This window comes from Sapajus apella, unplaced genomic scaffold (assembly GCF_009761245.1).
Source record: "Sapajus apella isolate SASKATOON/1434 unplaced genomic scaffold, GSC_monkey_1.0 scaffold56, whole genome shotgun sequence".
Classification (NCBI taxonomy): Eukaryota; Metazoa; Chordata; class Mammalia; order Primates; family Cebidae; genus Sapajus; species Sapajus apella.
Window position 1 is genome coordinate 15,082,095 of NW_022436996.1, and position 19,214 is coordinate 15,101,308.

The following is a 19,214-nucleotide window of genomic DNA, read 5'->3' on the forward strand; positions in this document are numbered from 1 at the left end:
GGGAGGGAAAGGAGAGGAGGAAGGAAGGAAAGAAGGTATAACATTAAATAGATCAGAAAAGTGATAAAGTGAGAACTTCTCTTTCAAGGAGTCAGAGTGAATGTTTTCCCAAAATACACTTACTTCCAGGAGTGAATTTTGGACTTCTGGAAGTAAGACAATGAGGTTCAACTTATTCTGAAATAAGAATAGATTTAATTGGAGAGAATAAAGGAAATTTTCTTAAGGTGAATACTAGGTGGTGACCAGATTTGTGAACAGAATGGATTATCAAATTTTAGCAGAGGTATTTTGAATTCTGTAACTCTCAACATAAGTGTAGTCTCCTGCCTAGGTAGTGTTGATACCATAATGCCTCATTAGGAATACTGATGTTGAATACCTTGCCCCTCATTACAATTTGAATAATATACTTGAAATTTTCTAATTGTCTGTGCATTAATATGTTTTACACCAAGAACACATTAATCTGCTCTCTTTCAGTGCCATAGAGGCCAATGAGTGAATTTGTAGGATCTGAAGTCACACTTAAAATGGACATGCTTTCTGTGTTATCTAGGTTTAATTTCTTAAGGAAAGATTAATCAGATTTTCTATGTGGTCTGACATTGTTCTAAATACTAAGGTTTTGATCCCCTCTCCAAACCCTTCTCTTTCCCAAGGTCTCTATATTCCAGAAAATGTATTAATTATCCTTGACTTCTCACTTGTGATGGATGCCTATTGGATGTCCTGACTGGATTCCACCCCTTGAAATCCTTCCTCCATAAGATCAGAGGGACAGGCTCCCAGATACTATCTTGTTCAAAATAACTCAATTCCTTTGGATTTCCATGAACATATTCTTGAGTAAAGCAGGATCATTTTTTTTTTCCTCCTGCAATCTGCATTTGTAATCTAGCATGAGAGAAAATCAGGTTAGTCTCAATTAACTGGAAGGCTGACATCTATCTGAATCTGCAATTTTCGAATCACTGTGAGACCTAAGAAAGAGAAAGGACAATTTATATTAAAAGAGAATAATGAGGCCCACAAAATATATGCAAAATGAGTTGTCAATCGGCTATGCCATGGTTCTAAGGTTTCACTGCAGTTTATTTCCGAGAAGTTTCTGTGTTCTTGTTTTGTGGTTCTATGTGACATACATTCAGCCTTGTAATACATCCCCCTTTGGCTTAAGCTAGCTGTAGTTTATGTTATTTCCTTCCAAACTAGTACACCACCTGCTTCCTGAGCTGGGTCTGCGATGAGTTTGTACCCTAAGATTAGCTAATATTTAACACTGTGGACTGGCTGCTGGCACAAAAATACACTGCTGAATCCTGCGATCCGGTAGCCTGAATCTCAAGGCTACAGGATGAATTTTGGGGGCACTTTACTGAAAATCTTTTCTTGGGCATGGCTGTTTCATCAAAGATGTTTTCATTCTGGAAGGAAATCAAGAACTTGAACTCTTTCCGGACCTGTTGATACCAGAAAACATAACCATGTCCTATTATTGGGACACAATATAATATTGCTTTCTGTCCTTTCCCTTTGACAAGATGTCTTGGAGTCTGGGTGACTTCTTCACCAGGAGAACCTGTAAATAAAGCAGACAGGAGTTGGAGATTGAGCCCATGAGGGAGTTTGATGACATGGATTAAAGGTTTAGAGCAGGGGGCTGACAAGTGCAGAAGAGGGACTTACCTGCAGCCAGGAGACAAAGGATCAGGAAGCAGGTGGATATTGGGCGCATGGAAGAATTAGGGGAAGAGCAAGCAGCAGAGGCAGGTGGCTATCTGTGCGGCTCTCCCTGCCTCTATCAGTGGCTTCTCTGTGACATGATCACTTGATAGAATCCAATTGCCTTTGGCATCTTGCTTTATACAAGTAATACAAATTAACAGGACATATGAAACAATTGTATTCAGCCACTGGAAAGCAGGCAGTACAGGACCGTGATTCTGCTAAAGCACCAAAACATGGGGGCAATTTCTGTACACACAGAGTGGTGAACAGAACAACAGAGCATGGCAAATTTTGAGTTGCGGAAACAGAGGTTACACAATCAGCGGGGCTGAGGCAGCTAGAGTTTTCAAGGAAAGCCCTCCAGAGAGGAAGAAGCTGAACAAGAACTCCAGCTGTCTGGAGGAATTATCTTAAATTTTTGGTTAAACAATAATCTGTGTCTGTGTAGGGAAAAGCTTTAAAAGGCATTGGAGAGAAACCCCAGAAAGGCTTCACCAGTACCTGCAGAATGGCCATGCTCTAGTAATGAGACAAAATTAGGCTAGAGCAGGGGTTGGTGAACTACAGCCCACCGTCTGGATACCTATTTCTGTAAACTTTTATGGGTAGGGGGCTGGAGGGGAGAAGTAGTCCCAGAATGGCAACATGAGGGGCTTTGAATACCCTCTCCACAGAGGAAAAAACCATAACAGCTGAAAATTTAAAAACAACCATTGGAGATCGCTGAAAATTCATGAGTCATGATCAGTTACCTGAATCTGACCTCGGGTTAATCCTTCTTGGCCTCTTAGAGAGTTGCAAATATCTAGTGTTGTTGATCTCTATAGGTGGTGATGTAATAAACTATTCCATAGTAGGAATTGCTGCCTTGTCTTTCAAAATTAAAATGAGAATGAGGACACATTCCTTCTCATCTTCTGAAACTGACATTCTATAGCTAGGAAGTACCAATTCTTTCTTGTACGAGTGAACCTTATCCACTCAAATATCCATTTATTCAATCCATCATTATAAGTGTTTCAGCACACTAAAGGCTGTAAGATACATACTGGCTTTTAGAAAGCTATTCTGGTAGATTTCAGACACCCTATTTCTTCTGAACAAGCTGTGGTACTTTATATTTTTTATTCATATTAAAAATTTAGGCCAGACTCTAATGATTTTAATATATCTTCTAAAGCACCACATCCAACTTTTTAATATAAGTCCAATTTATGCACCACATAAGTGGTTCATCAACAGATTTATATTAGGGAAAATAATTAAATGCACTGTAAATAATGCATGACCAAGACAATTTGTCTTAAATTCTGGCACAAAGTTTTAGCAGTTCTAATTTTCCCACTTGGTAAGAAGACTGTGAGACTGCACCAATGTTCCTATGAGGGAAGTTTCTTCTCTTTCTTAGGACATGGATTCATGAGAGTGATGTTCTCTCCTGTCTAGGCTTGCCCTTAAATGCAAAGATCTATACAGGTATAGGATTCTTTACAAGTCTGGAGGCTCACAGATGTCTGCCAGACTGGGTTTGCGCTGGCCAGCATTAAGGTAACAGGTTCTTTCTTGTCCAGAGTAGCATTGTTCTCATGTACACCTGTTTGGTTTATAACTTCCAGGAGTTTTAAACAAGTCTGTCTGATTTGTTCATTACCTTATTCCCAGAACCTGGAATAATGTCTGCTATACAGGAGTTCCTAAATGCATATTTCCTGAAAAAATGGCATAAGAATAAACATCAGTGCCAGCCCAAGTCCTGAGTCTTGTTTACAGCATTGTAAGTTTTATCACTCACATCTTAGTGTCACTTCTGTTTCTGTCTCTGTGATCAGGATATGCACAGAGTCTGTGGGACTAGAGTATAGGAGCAGGGGCTGGAGAGAAAAATGAGAGTGAATATTGAATTACTAGAGGAAGGTGTGGAAACAGACTACAGTGTGAGCGCCCAAGGTGGACAGGCCATCCATGCCTAGGACTCACTGCTCTCAGGAGGAAAAGGGGCTCATAGCAGAGGAACCTGATGCCATAGGCAGGCTTGGGGCATCAGGGGGCCTCAAGCTTCAGAGTTCTAAGGGCTCTGCCTCCAAATTATGTGTGCTGTTTCTATTTTGTCTCTGTTACCTACAGCTCTCTAAAACCCTGCACATATTTTCTTGGTAAGAAGTTGGCAAGCTTTTTGGATCAAAGAGGGGTCCCAGACTCTCGGATAAAATAAAACAGAGTTAGTTTTTCTAGATCAAACTAATGTGTTGTCAGCACTAACAGCATACCTCAGAAAGCATACAGGTGACTAGTTCATGTCTATTCTTAATGAGGAAGGCAGACAGAAAGAAAGGAAAGACAGAAGGAGGAAAGACTGAGAAGGACAAGAGAGAAATCATTTTATTTTTATTGAACCTGAGCTTCCTCCAGAAAGACAGACTTTATGCAGGTCATATAAATTAATCAATCACCTCTAAATAGTATGGTTCTAAATTATATGGTTCATACAGAGGACTCATGAAAATGTCTAAGCCAGCCTCTCTAGCTAAATCCAGGGTTCTAGTCCCTGTGGCGAAAGTGCTCTTCTGTTTCTTCTGTCCCAAAGGGTGGTGTGTGTATATCTGTGATACCACCACACGTACCCACTCTCGGATTCCAAGAGTCCTTTCTTGACATAATCAACTTGCAGTTTATGATGCCCCTTTCCCCGTATCTCCCAGCCTTCCGGACTGCATGTTGGGCGAGTCTGGATAGAGGTGCTCCACAGCTTCTCCCGCCACTCTTGGAGGCAGCTGATTTTCTGCCTGCACCTGCTCCTGAACATCCAGCCACTTCTTCATCCATGTTCCATCCTCATAGGTTCCCTACCATGCACATAACCACGGTTCAAAGTTTACTGCTTGAGGAAAGCACCTCAGCATCTCTACAAGTTAAAGAGTTTATGTTTAATTTCTCACGTTCTAAGGGTGGCTCATCCATCTTTAAAGGATCCCTCAGGATCAGGATTTAAGCTCAGCATTTTTGACCCTTCATCCTCCCAGGTTTATCCTAAAGACCTTCTTACTCTATGTTGGCCCTCAGTGCCACTCAGTGCTAGTCAACCAGTGAGGCATAGTCACAGGGGCTCACCCCTCTGGCCAAGACGCAAAGGAAAGCGAGTGCAATGTTGGGTTAGAGTGTGGAAATCTTCCAGCTTATCACCATTTACTTTCCTATCCGAAGGTCTGGCTTAGAACCCACATAAACTCTCAAGAGAGAATGAGCTTCAGAAGTAAATTGTCTACATTTCGATCCTGGCTCCACCACAAACGAGATGTGATAAAGGGCTAGTTACTTGTCTGTGTCTCAGTTTCCCCATCGATAAATGAGTGAGATTACAATAGTACCTACTTTCTGAGGCTGTTGTAAAGCTTACATGAACTATAAATATACGTGAAGAAGACTTAAGGTCTAGCATGTAGTAAGTGCTTAGTAAATGTTAGCTATCATTATATTATCAATATCAATAAAACAATGTAAAAGCTCTTTTGTAATAGATTTTGTCTTTTTTAAGATTATCTTTATTCAATGTGCAAAATTTTACATGTTTAGATAGCCATATAACTATATTTTCTGCTTTTTTAAATCAAAATACCATTCTCATCGAGGGATGTTAATTATAAGATAATTTGTAAATGTATGCTTCCATGTGACAATTTATGAGGTTTCAATATTACTCGCTCAGCATTTTGTTTATCTTCATTAAGGGGAGCAGGAACTCCCTTCTTCTTCCCTCCTGGAGCTGTTCTTTTACTGACGTTTGCTGGAGCCCTTATGCACCTCAGTGACATTATTACTCTCTTCTATACCAATGGCTCCATGATCTTCATCTCCAAATGTGCTCTATTTTCAGTTTGATTTCTTTATATATTTATGGTTTCCATTTGGCCATCACAATAGTACCTCTAACTCCAGATAGGAGCAGATGAATGTATGGTCTTCCCTTTTTTTCTCTCTCTCTCTTCAATGTGTTTTTTTTTTTTCCCTGAGAGATTTTTATCTTGGGATACTTGTGTTTTCATTCTCCCATTAATGAGGTAGTTGCTCCAGGTCTGGGCTAAAAACATGTGGATTATCCAGGAGTATGAAACCCTATAAGGTTTAATCAAATCAAATGCCAGAGACTTGAGTTTATATGACCTTGGGTCTCCATAATCCTTCACATATCACCTCTTATATTTCTAAGCCTCTGACTTAGATTAAAACGATCAAAGAGGAAAGAAAAGGCTTCTATTCATCTTCTGAAAAGGACAGCATGTGTTCTCAATATGATCCTGGGAAATACCGCAAGCTGAATGCCAGGCATGTGTAACCATTTTTCCACTCTTGGCATAACTGTCAATGGTTCTTATTGATTTGCGCCTAACTGCTGTTTACAGATGAGATATTGACAGCCACAAACCCACTTCCTATTGTTGTAAGAGTTGGTGTGGGGGGAGTCCTAGAGAAAGCACCTGGATCTGGGAAACGATGAGGTTTATGAACAGAGGGGAGATAGCACTGCAGCTCTGTGTCTCTGCTGCTGGCACACAGGTACGTGGCTGCATCCCTTAGGCCTGATGAGCGGATGTCAAGAAAGCAGAAAGAGGTGTTCGGCCTCCTGGATTGGAAGTTATCAGGGGTGTCTGCTTCATTGTTCAAAGCTTTGTCATAGTAGTACAACAGCAGATTTGGGGCCTGACTTGGCTTCTGCTGGTACCAGTACATGGCATTATGGTTCAGATTCTGAGAACAACTCAGAGTCACTGGCTTTCCCAACTGGGTAACCTGGTATCTTGGGTTCTGGATGACCATGGCATCCCCACGACCTGTAGAGAAAGAAGACAAATTTGTAGTCAGAGTGAAGGAGAACAATGTTGCTGCCGTGAATGAAAGGCGAAGACTGAGGACAAGATAGCTTTAGTCAAAGATTTTCTTTCTACCCAGGACTCACCTGCTCGAAGGAGACAAAGGGCCACCCAGTGGAGAAGCCCAGGACCCATGGCAGGAATACCACCCCATATAGGAATGAAGCATCTGTCTGTCTCAGGCTCTGATTCCTGGGTTGGGAGGCAGGAGTTTAGAGTCCCCAGTCCCTGATAGGCAGATTTGCCTGTGATGACTGTTGCTGTTGACTTCACCAGGGCCGGGGTCATTCCTCGTTGCATTGTTATACGCAACTTCCTACTTGTCTGGAAGAGTGATGGAACAGGTGTTTATTTTCTATATCATTTGCTGCTTCTTTGAGGCAGACATTCCCATATTTGCCCTGTCCCTGTCTCTGTCCCATGTTCATCCAGTTCTCTTCACTTTACCCCACTTTTCTCTCATCCTAAAAAGCAGCCCAGCGGTTTCTCCATACAGATAGCATTTGCTAACGTCTCACTCAGAAACCATTGAGATAGTGCCTTTGCTTTTTGCTACTCACCTTAAAGATGGATGAATGTCACTAGGTACTTAGTGTATTTATTATAGAAACTTAATTTCTATTTACATCATGAAACTATATTTTTAAACGTTGGTGCCTAGATTTAGGAAAACTGATTACATAATATTTGGAGTACAGAGATATATGTGGTAAGTAGGGTTGTATCTGACCTAGTCCAGGAAGTGTGAAAAATGATACTTGAGAAGAGCAGCATTATGTCTGTAATTATTGTAGGTCTCATCTAGACCTTGGCTACTCCATGTGGGCCATGGACTGGCAGCTTTGGCATCACTTAGACTCTCGTTCAAAATACAGGGAATCTTAGGCTGTACCCCAGACTGATTGGATTAGAATCCGCATTTTAACAAGGTCATAATTTACATGCCCATTTAAGTTTGAGGAACCCTGGGCTAAGAGGATTTTTGGAGATGTTGGAGAAATATATGCAAAGCAGTATGTTAAGGACACATTATAAGAAATGCTATTATGTAAGGATGGTTCAGATAGAATCATTTGCATGGTAGTCTTCCTAAGGATATCATTTCTTTTTTGTCCTAAAGCAGACAATTAGAAGTTGAATATTAGAAGCTTGCTGGACTAGCTGCCGTGAATCTGTACCTTTCCCTGGTCTGACTAGGAAGAGAATAAGGACAATCCATTTCAAGTCAAAGGCAGCAATTCATGATTTTTTAGTGGTCTAGGAACCTGTAGAAGACTCATTATTATGAAGACGCCAGTGTTCAATTAATATATAGTTTTAATATGATTTCATTCAAAATGTCAGATTGGATAAGGCTGATAATAATTTTAATAAGCATGGAAATTTGAAGCTGTATCATAAATGACATTTGTAGGCACAGTGTGGCAAACAGCAGGAAATGATTGAGGCTAGAGGTGACTGTTTTCAAGGTTCCCATGGCCTGGGTCTTGCCTGACTTCTGTCATGGTTGAGGGGATTATTACAGTGGCATGCCTGTCATCCATTCATGGAACTCCATTGGTGAGCTCTTGTCTACATCACAGAGTGAGTCTGGCTCATCTGTGTAGCCAGCTTGGTCAATATCACATGTGTGTAGCCTCACCATCCTCACGGCACCCTGCTGAGGCCACTGACAACACCACTTCAGGACAATGAGAGTGATGGGCATGGGGAAGCATTAAAAGGCTTTCATTTCCATCAGATCCAACCATATGCTGTGTATTTATGACTGTAGACACTTAAATCCAGACAGACATGTTCTCTTAGGGATTCTGTAAGAAATACCTTGTTAGTTTTCGCAATTTGTTCTGGGTGTGGCCTCATGTGGTGTCATGCCCAGGGCCTGTTTCAGAGTTGCCACCTTTTACGTGTCCAGGCTTAGGATGAATTTTCGGTCATAGGGTGATAATTAAGGGAGAACCTTTACTGATGAAAGGGAAAACATAAAGGCCAAGGGCAGCATGGGAGAAGATCTGGGTCCCTCATCTTCCTATCATGCCAAAGACAGGTGTGCTGTGTGCAGGGTCCAGGCTGCTTAGCACTAGACATTTCAGTTTTGAAGTATCATCTGTTTATAGGACTTGCCGTCCTTGACTTCTTCATGTGTAAGTTCAATTGCAGCTTTTATCACTTCCTGGAAAATGCAAAGACCTTAGAGCCCTTACCTTCATTTATTCTTTTCCATCCTTTATGCCAATGTTGTTCATTATTTATAGCTAATCTAAAAATAGCTATTATTTGCAACATGAAGACATATTTGAGACTTAATCAGAATAGAAGTTGATGTTTTGGAGTGTGCTTGAAAGTTCTGGAGACCTAGTGGACAGCATGGTGACTATAGTTAATGATAACATATTGTACACTTGACATTTTCTGAGAGTAGGTTGTTCTCACCATACATACACACACAAAGGTAACTTTGTGAGGTGATGGATATGTTAATTAGCTTGAGTGTGGTAATCATTTTGCAATGTATATGTATATCAAAACATCATCTTGTGTACCTTAAATATATACAATTTTTATCAGTCAATCATACCTTAAGAAAGATTAACAAATGAAAAAAACAGTATTAGAAAAATTTTACATAAAGATATCACTTGAGCTAACAGAACTATAATGACAGCCACTGTGTGTCCATTACAGGATAGAACATTAGGTGTCTATAGTATGAAATGGCGAAGCGCTGAATTAAATTTCTGCTTGTTAGATTTTGGAATTGAGGCAATGTACCCGCTGCGAACTTGTTTTGCCTTATAGCTGCTATTTTTAAATATAATGGAGAGATTAGAGTGCAAAACTAAATCAATAATTTAGCTACTTATTATGACCTTGGATTACATAACACAATAAAAGGAAAAGCACCAGTTAGGGTTCTCTAGCTGAAATTTTGAGAAAAAACTCATGTTCAATATGTGACTATGCTTTATAAATCAGTTTTTCTTTTGTCTTGTCATACTAAAGAAGGTGATGGACAACTTTCAAGCAAGATATGTGTTTGTGATGCCTGTGACAGAAATAATATACCTATTCATATTACATGTCCACATAGAGAGCACTGATTGTCTACGAAATAGATCTTGATCATTAGAAAAGGAAAATACGGTTTGAAAAAATACTACAAGCCCACTTGTAGTATTTTCTCACTATCTATTTGCCCAATCAGCATTAGGATATCCGTTCAATAATAATTTGATGTGCTAAATAACAATCAGACTAGGGAAAATGAAACATTATTAAAATGAATTTCAGGATTGTTTGCAAAAACCTGACTGAAACACAAGCAGAATATTGGAATCTGGATGTTAAAAGAAGGCAGTCAAACCAGGTAGAATGTATTATACCATTAAATCTCATTAAAAACTACATATTTCAGGCCAGGCATGGTGCCCTATGCCTATAATCCCAGCACTTTGGGAGGCCAAGGCAGGAGGATCAGTTGAGCCAAGAAGTTTGGGACCAGCCTGTTCAACATAGTGAGACCTGTCTCTACAAAAAAATGCAAAAATTAGCTGGGTGTGGTCATGCACACCTATAATCCCATCTACTAGGGAGGCTGAGGCAGGGGGACTGCTTGAGCCCAGGAGATTGAGGCCGTAGTGAGCCGTGATCACACTGCCATTGCACTCCATCCTGGGTGATAGAATGATAATTTTTCTTTTTTTTCAAAAAGAAAAAAAAGAAGGCTGGGAGTGGTGCCTCATGCCTATAATCCCAGCACTTTGGGAGGCCGACGTGGGCAGATCACTTGAGATCAAGAGTTCAAGACTAACCCGGCTAACATGGTGAAAACCCATGTCTACTGTAAATACAAAAATTAGGCAGGCATAGTGGTGGGTGTCTGTAATCCAAGCTACTCAGGAGGTTGATGCAGGAGAATCACTTAAACCCAGGAGGTGGAAGCTGCAGTGAGCCAAGATCGCACCACTGCACTCCAGCTTGGGTGACAGAGCAAGACTCTGTCTAAGAAAAAAAAAAGAAAGAAAGTCAAAAGGAACACATGTTCCTATTGCAGCAACTGGAAGTGATCTCAAAAAATGTCAGCTGACATGTCTATTTATAGTGCTAGCTGTATTTTTTATATTAAAATCTCAGACCCTATGTGGACAGAAAAATTAGCATTTACCTCTGATAATGGAGTTGGCTGCTGCACTCAAAAATCAGATTGTTTTAAAGAGTTTGAAAATTTATAAATGCTAGACAAAAACAACCTAAACTATTTACCACTATTACCAATGTCACCACTGCCACCGTTACTAGAGTCGTCATTGAGCAACCTAAAAATCAGTAGTAAATGCATTTTTATTCGCTATGTTTATTTCCATTAGAAAGAATTCTTCATCTTACTACAAGAAGGGATATAAAGATGTGGCCTCACAGTCAGAGTCATGAACCTTTCAGAGCAGCAGGATAGGCAAGAAGTCTACTGTACTTTATAACCAGGGCAACATATGCTTTAAAAAACAAAACCAGCAACACATAGATCGAATTCGGTGTAAGGAAGTTCAGAGATCCCCCAAACCACAACTATTTTCACCCAAATCTTCTTAGAATACTCTTGTATTTTCAAGAGTTAATTCTGGTTCTTTATCTCCCCTTCCCTGGGGGAGGAGGCACAGGGAAAGCCTTCCTTTTGGGCAGGTGTGAGTTGAGAGAAGGCTATGGTTTTGCACAGCGAGGGCATGACTGTGAAGCACTGTGTCTAGGCTGCTGGCACAGAAATAAATTCCAGAATCCTCCAGTTCTGCAGGCTGCACCTTCAGAGTGGAATTTGTCCCTCCGGTCCTTTCAGCTGAGAATCGACTATTGGGCATACCGGACTCATCCTGTTTAGAGTCTCTCAGAAAGTTTATCAGAAATTTTATTTCTTTTCCCATAACACGTCGATACCAATACAGATATTCATGTCCAGAAATTGGGTCACATCCCAGAGTCACAGCCTGGCCCTTCTCTATTACCCTGTGGCTGGGGAACTGAGTAACTCCAGCAGCTGTGTGCTCTGTGGGAGGAGACAAAAACAGAATACATGACATTAAAGTCTGGGATAGGGTAGAGCGGAGATATTTAAGTTTTGGAAGACTTACTCGCTCCCAGGAGACAAAGGGACACTAAACTGAGAAGCCTGGAAACCATGGCAGGACTGAGGTAAATCACGTTTCCAGATGAGCGAGCTTGCAAGCATGAGAAAAAGGCAAGCAAATCTGTCTCTTGGCCCTGTAAGATGTGGCCTCCAGTGACGTCAGCATGTTAACCAATGTCCACAGCCTCTGGAGCTCCCTCTAGGGGCATGGAAAGGAGAAGACCCAGCCGGGATTCTCCAAAGAACATTGCCTCTAGAGGGGGCAATGGAGAAAAATTGACATCAATTAAAATCAACCTGTTTATGCATTTGACTGTGTGTTAACCTGATATATACCTTCATCAAGAAGTCACCATTCATAGCTCCTGCGTCTGATATCTGGATCCTACCCCATCCTATCTAGCCCTGCCTTCCCTCATGTATCACATCCCCAAAGACTGTGGGGCATTTCGACTTAATGGTAGCTCTTGTTGCTATTACTAATGATCAATACTTACCTCCAAATTCTCTTTTCCCATTATCTTTCAACACACTCCAATCAAGCTTCCCCCCCCACCACCACCACTCTCAAACAGCATGCTCAAAGCATGCAAGATTATCCTCAACTTTGCTCCACCAACAGCCTTCCAGCTGAAAACCTTAGAGTAGTTCCTGAATCCTCTTTTTATATTCCACTCTATAGCCAATCCATTGGGAAATTCAACTGGCTCTATCATCAAAATATACTCAGAATCAATCCATTTTCATCACCTTCACTGCTAACCCTCGGGACAAAGCCACCATCATCTTTCTCCTGGATTATTGCAATAGGTTCCTAACTGATCTGTTTTCACCTACTTCTGAACTAGTTCTCAAATGCAGCCCTCTAGAATATGCTAGATCATGTCACTCATCTCCAAATCATCTGCTAGCTCCCAGTTTTATTTGGAATAAGAAAACAAAGCAACAAAGCACTTAAGGCCATTGAGGTCTTGTATGATCCATCTTGCCCCATTGCCTCTCTGACATAAACTCTACCACTCCCTTCATAGGCATATGGGCCTCCTCACTAGTCCTAAAATATTCTTTAAGTCCTTTGTACTGGCTCCTCCCTCTGCCTGGAATGCATTTCCTCCAGATACCTACATGTCTCTTTCCTTCTTCTCCTCCAAATGGTTGCTCAAAGGTCACTTCCTCATTGGGCCCTACTCTCAACATTATATTGTAGTTTCAACGCTCCTTACTCTGACAGCCCTGGTCCCCCTTACCTTAGTCTGCCTTTTCTTTTCTTCATAGCGTGTATTACCTGCTAATACACTATTTGCCTTATTTATTTGTCTCTGTCTCTCCCTCCCCACAAAAATGTAAACATCAAGTAGACATGAGTCTTTGTCTTTTTTCTTTTTAATATATGTACTGAGAACATAAAGCCTAAAACTCTTTCAAGAGGAGGTGCTGCTGGAATAAAATCTTGAAAGGTGACTGTGTTTTCCCGATAACCTATGGAAGGCACACTCCAGACAGGGGGATATTAAAGTCTCAAAATAATTTTCTTTCATTGTAGTTTGAGATGGGTGTCAGATTAAAACATAAGAACAAGGTTTGCAGAAAATATGAGGACATGAGTTTCTTGGCCTAGTCTCAGGTTAGCTGAACATATTGGAGTATATTAATTTTGAGTGGCTGCGATAAAAATTACCACAAAGTTACGGGCTTATAACAGCAGAGATTTATTCTCTTAGTTCTGGAAAAGTCCAAAATCAGTATCACTGGACCAAAATCCAGATGTCATCAGGACCATACTCCCTCTAGAGGCTATAGGAGGAAATTCATTCTTTGTCTCTGTTTCTGGTGGCTGCCTCACTCCTTGGCTTGTGGTCACAGCACTCCAATTTCTTTCCCTATGGTCAGATTGCCTTCTATTCTCCACCTGTGTTTGATCTCCCCCTGGCTATCTCTTATAAGGATACATGTAATTGCATCTAGGGCCACCTGGCTAATCCAAAATAATCTCCTTATCTCCAGATCCTTAACTTCATCACATCTATAAAGTCTACTCTTACCATATAAGTTGTCAGAGGCAGACTCCAGGGATTACGATGTGGATGTGTTTTTGGGGAGGGGTGTTATTCAGCCAGCCATACAATACAATAAATGGCTATTGAAAATTCTCACAGGTATCATTTTTCTGCAATAGTAGTGCGTCAACTCTAATATTTTGTTCATAAATCTGACATTGCCATTCTCTTCACAGTGGAGCATCAGTATTTGTCTCTTCATAAAAACCAGCTTTCGTGGAGTCTGTGTGGCCCTGCATTCTTGGGATTGTGCACAAAGGAGACTACAGAGGGAGCCCCTGCCTCAGAGAACCATCAGAGAAGCTCTAGTGATGGGCTTCTGCATGACAGGGTTCTGCTTAGCCTCCCTCACCACCGCTCCGCCCCATCATGTTTAGGATGCAGTGAAGCAAAGGTCAAGAAGAAGAGGTTGATTCTAGGTCTATTTGAGCACTCTGAGCCTGGGGAGAAATGACAACTAACAGCAGCCTCACGAATTGGCTTGGTAGTGACTTAGGTGACCCAACGCTGGTAACTGATGTCCTGTAGCTATAACAATATTACTAAGTGACTTTATAACCTTCATCTAACACGCACTAGTGCTAACATGACACAAACTAAGAATTTGACATTGGCACAACTAAAGACTGTATTCATATTTCCCCAGTGTTTCTAATAATGACCTTTTTCTACCCTAGTACCTAATCCAAGGTCCCATATTGCATTTAGGTGTCATATCTTCTTAGTGTTCTAGTGTTCTTCAGTTTGTGACAGCTTCTTTCCTTGTTTTTAATGATATTGACATTTGAAGATGACTGGTCAGGTATTTTGTAGAATGTCTTTCAATTTAGATCTGAAGGAATATTTGAAGGATTTGGAGGAATATTACACATATGTAGTCATATGATAACATTACAACATCGTATCATAAAAGAATGCACATGAGGTTAACAAGACTTATTATGGGTCACGTTTATTAAGTTTGGTCACTTGGTTACCATTTTTTAATTTCCTGTGTCTATTCATTAGAAGTGGGCCACTGAATCCAGGAGAGGGGAATCTAGAGGGAGGGGTATAAAAGAATGCGTGGGCATATGTTAAAACCACCATATTAATTAATATTTTGGGGACAATACTTTGTGACTGTACAAATGACACATTTTTTTCTTAAAGTTATACCCACTAATTTTAGCAGTCATTGTTGGATCTTATGTGCAGCAACCACTTACAGTGGTGTGGTAATGGTGACTTTTCTATTTCCCTCTCTTTCTTCTACATATGCAATTTGGAATTCTTCAGTAAGACAGTGTCCTTTCTCACCATTTGTTTATTATTTCTTTCTTTCTTTAATCATTTCATTCTCAGTGTGAACTTATGGATTTTCTTTTATTCTTTGTGTTTTAATCTACTACTAACATGATTTTGTTTTTCAAATTGTTCCAGTCTTAGTCATTGGGGCAGCTCTTTCAGACTGATTCCTCTGTTTTTTGGGGATGTGTCCCATCTTTTTTTTTGTACACATCTTATTACATCATTCTTGTATGTGTGTGTGTGTGTGTGTGTGTGTGTGTGTGTGTGTGTGTGTGTGTATGTGTTTTATCTCAGGGTCCTAGAATCACTTCTCATTTTTTAAAATTGAAGAATAATATTTGGCAACTAACATCTGGGCACTAGTGGTCTTCCAAGTGGACATAACTATGAAATATATGTATGTATACTAACCCATTATTCACACAAGTATGTATTCATTTCTTTACTGTTTTATCTGTATATTTAAAAATAACAAATTCATACTGATATCTCCAAACAGATGTTCTTGTACATTAGAAATATTCTTTCGTTTTGCTCTGAGACTTAAGTTACTTGGAGACAGTTTGATCTTTTGAAGTCTCGCCCACATAGACCCAGAACCAAATTTAGTGAAGGGCTTATTTTGCTTTAATACTGAGGCACAAGCCATCTAAAACCTCTACTGATTGACCCATGAATTATTAAATTTCCCATTCTCATTGCAAAAAAAAAAAAAAAAAAGTATGACTCCCAGCCCTTTGTGAGCTCCAGGCATCGTTTCCTCTTGTCTTGATGAGTGGCTCTTTCTCTAACCTTGGGGAGTTTCCTCACACATGTACTGTTTACAGCACAGCTGAAGGGTTAAGGGAGACCCTGCGAAGGTATGAAGGTCTCCAGGATTCTCTCTGTGCTGCAATTGCTTTTTCAGTTCCCTGTCTTGTGAAATCTAGCTGCTTTGATCTTGTATTTTCAACTCTGACTCTGAGCTCAGTGAGATCGCCCAGCTCTGCCTCAATTCCCCTTTCTGGCCCACAGCCTGGAAACTCCCGCTAGGTATTAAGACAGCCATAGTTCTCAGCTTGGCTGTTTCCATCTCTCAGGCATCATTGTCTTTTGTTGCCTGACTTCCACTGTCTTCAAAACTGCTGTTGCACATATTGTGTGTATAGAGCAGGGAGGGCTGAGGGGTGGGGTGTTAGCTGTTTCAAGCAAGGAGTTAAATCAAAGTCCTGTTAATTGATCTTGGTTGGAAGCAGAAGTTTACTCTAGAACCACATTGAATTTCCTAATGCCAGGGTCCCCGAGGGTTTTAATGGCTATGGACCTTTTTGTCATCAGTTTTTGGGTATATGGTTTACATTCCATGGAAAGAGTATATTTCATTCCAAACACATGGGAGACACAGCCTGAAGATTCAACTTTTCTCTCCTAACTTTTCCTTTTTATCTATCACCCGAAGGCCTGACCAAACATCCAGTTTCCAACTGCATTTCTGGGTCTTTGGGTTGTAATACTTTTAGTTCATAAAGTCTGGGAGCATTTTGAAGCTCCAGGATTGAGGAAAGCAATGTAATTCTGGCTCCTTTGTGTCCTCTCTTTCATATGATCATTAAAATCCCAGCTCCAGCTGTGAGGCCTATACGGCTCTGAAGCTTATAGGTCTCTATGATTTTATCTTCCCCTTAATACTCTGCCTATAAGCTCCCTCTTTTTTTCTACATAGTAAATTTCCTTTTCTTTTTAGCTTGTCTGTATATTGTTTTATGGCAGTGGCACCGTTTAAAATTTTTATGGTAAATAGTGTATCAGATTTAAAAAGGAAAAATTTTAAACAAAGACAAGGCTAATCATATTTCTGCTCTTTCTATGGTCCTTTTATCTCTCCAAATCACCGGCAAAATAAATCACAGCTGTTTTGCTTCCTTACGCAAGCATATAAAACTGTGTATAAACTGTACATAAACAACATGTGAAAAAATCATTGTTTCACATGTGTGTGTGTGTGGAGGGGGGCAAGGTGCAGGGGTGGGGTGTTAGCTGTTTCAAGCAAGAAGTTAAATCTAAATTCCTGGTAATTCATCTTGGTTAAGCAGAAGTTAATAGGGGTATTTGCTGATTTATTTTTTTCTTAAATAATTTTATATGCCATGTATTATTTTGCAACTAGTTTCCCCTTGGAAGTTTGCCTTTATCCGTCCTACAAGTGAATGGATAAATATGCCTATTTGGCATTCTTTTTACTTTTTTGCACATATGAAGTGAAGCACACATCACATAAAAGTGATAGGATCATTTCTGGGTGCGTAACTTTTGTTAGTGCTTCTATAATTGTCAAAAGTATAACTATAATTGAAAGATGAAACTGACAAACTCATTAAAAAGTACCAAGCCCTTTTAATAGAAGAAAAGTATATAATTTTATACGCACAGAGGGACTTACAGACCTGAAGATGCACTCCATAGTTATAATACTGCTTGACAAAGATAAGGGACCTTTTATGTTCTCTGCATCATTGAACGGGGCACAGAGTAGGCCCCATTTTATGTTCCTGGTAAGAAACAGAAAAAGAAAAGATGAGAGTTGAAGACATGTGCAAGAATTTCACAATGATCTTGGAACACACAGTCTAAGTTGGATAAGAAATAAAGTGTATGAGGAGGGGATATATGGTGCAATGCTTGCAGGAGAAGTCAATTAGTGGTCCTGATGGGGTTGAAGAATTACTGCAGAAGTATTATCAGAGATGAAAAAGAGAAGTCCGCATGAGACAATAGGATGCCTGAGGAAGCTATTTGGCGGTAATTCAAATAATTTGTCATTGGAAGTCTAGAAGAAGAAAGTGGAAATGAATATCTGACATAAGGCGAAGGAAATGATCATTTGAATTGAGCAACTGAGAAAACTGAGAATCCAAGATTGATGTTGGAAGTCATCAAAGATGTTGAAAGTTTTAAGGGAGAAAAGAAATGATGAGAAGCCATGATGAAAAGCAGCAAAGGAAATAAGCATCCAAGTGCAATGGCTGCACAGTTTTAAGCTCACTCAATCACTTGAAAGCTCCAGTCAGTCTGTGACACTTACCTCAAACTTGGACTCATATGTGAGGAATCCCAGGAACCACCCCACCCACTCACTTGCTACCAAAATTCTCCTGATGTGATGCATCCTTATGACCTGTTCTTGCCTTGCCTAGGGACATGTGAAACACCAAACCTATGTACTTCCTGTGCTAGGGGAGGAGCAGAAAAGGCTGCTGAGAGCCATTGGGTACTAGAGGAGAGGAAGCACAAGGGTTTCTGCACGGGGAGCGGGTGATTCTGTAGCGCAGTGACTAAACCACTGGCACAAAGATACACAGCTGAGTCCCTGGGTTCTGAAGGCTGGCTCTTCAGAGTTGATAAAGATGCAGTAGGCATCCCTGCTGAGAATAGATCCTCGGGCATCCCTGAATCATCTAGAGAAGGCTGGTTGCGGAAGTAAGTCAGCAACTCCAGTTCTTGCATCACGGTCTGTCTATACCAGAAAACAGTATTGTGGCCAAAAATTGGCTGACATCTCATAGTTACTTCTTGTCCCATCTCTGTCACCCTGTGCCTTGGTGTCTGGGTGACTCTGGCATCTGTGAGCTCTGAAAAGAGATAGAATTTGGGGACAGAATAAGGCCTGTAATTGGAATCATAACTGGTAATATCCAAAAATGCAGATGCTTTATTTGTGGAGACTCACCATCTCCCAGGAGACAAAGGACCCACACAGCAGAGGAGCTTTGTGACCATGGCAGGGTGGGGAAGATGGGGCCTTCACCTAGTTGAGTCATTCCTCAACAAATCCTCAAATCTTGTCTTTCTATGAAAAGTTTATTCAGTCCCTTCTCTGAGATCCTGCATCTCTTTTTCCTCCACAAGGCTTCTTTACATCCAGTTATCTTGCCTGCCTTAGTAACAACCAAAATAAATCTCTCTCTTCTAATAACCCCTTGAGAGCAGTTAACCCTGAGTGCATTTCCTCTTCTCTTTTAAATTTATCTTTCCTAGATATGAGAGCCTCCTCTTTCTTTCTCTTTCTCCTTTTCTCTTTCTCTTTCTCTTTCCCTCCCTCCCTCCCTCCCTTCCTTCTCTCTCTCTCTTTCCCTTCCTCCTTTCCTCCTTCCTCTTTTTCTTTCTCTTTTTCTT

General features: G+C 40.5%; 3 gene segments (V, D, J or C); all 3 read right to left on the reverse strand.

The window, feature by feature from the left end:
- Positions 1-4,921: 4,921 nt before the first annotated feature.
- LOC116528004 lies at positions 4,922-6,814 on the reverse strand. The segment is given in 2 exon segments: positions 4,922-6,557; positions 6,683-6,814. Coding segments are annotated over 2 exon segments (495 nt in total).
- LOC116527981 overlaps positions 6,760-19,214 on the reverse strand; it is a 24,131-nt gene continuing 11,676 nt past the window's right edge. The window contains 1 exon segment of the V gene segment in view: positions 6,760-6,820. Within this exon segment, the coding sequence occupies positions 6,775-6,820 (46 nt within the window).
- Positions 10,569-11,841, reverse strand: LOC116527982. The segment is given in 2 exon segments: positions 10,569-11,634; positions 11,720-11,841. Coding segments are annotated over 2 exon segments (501 nt in total).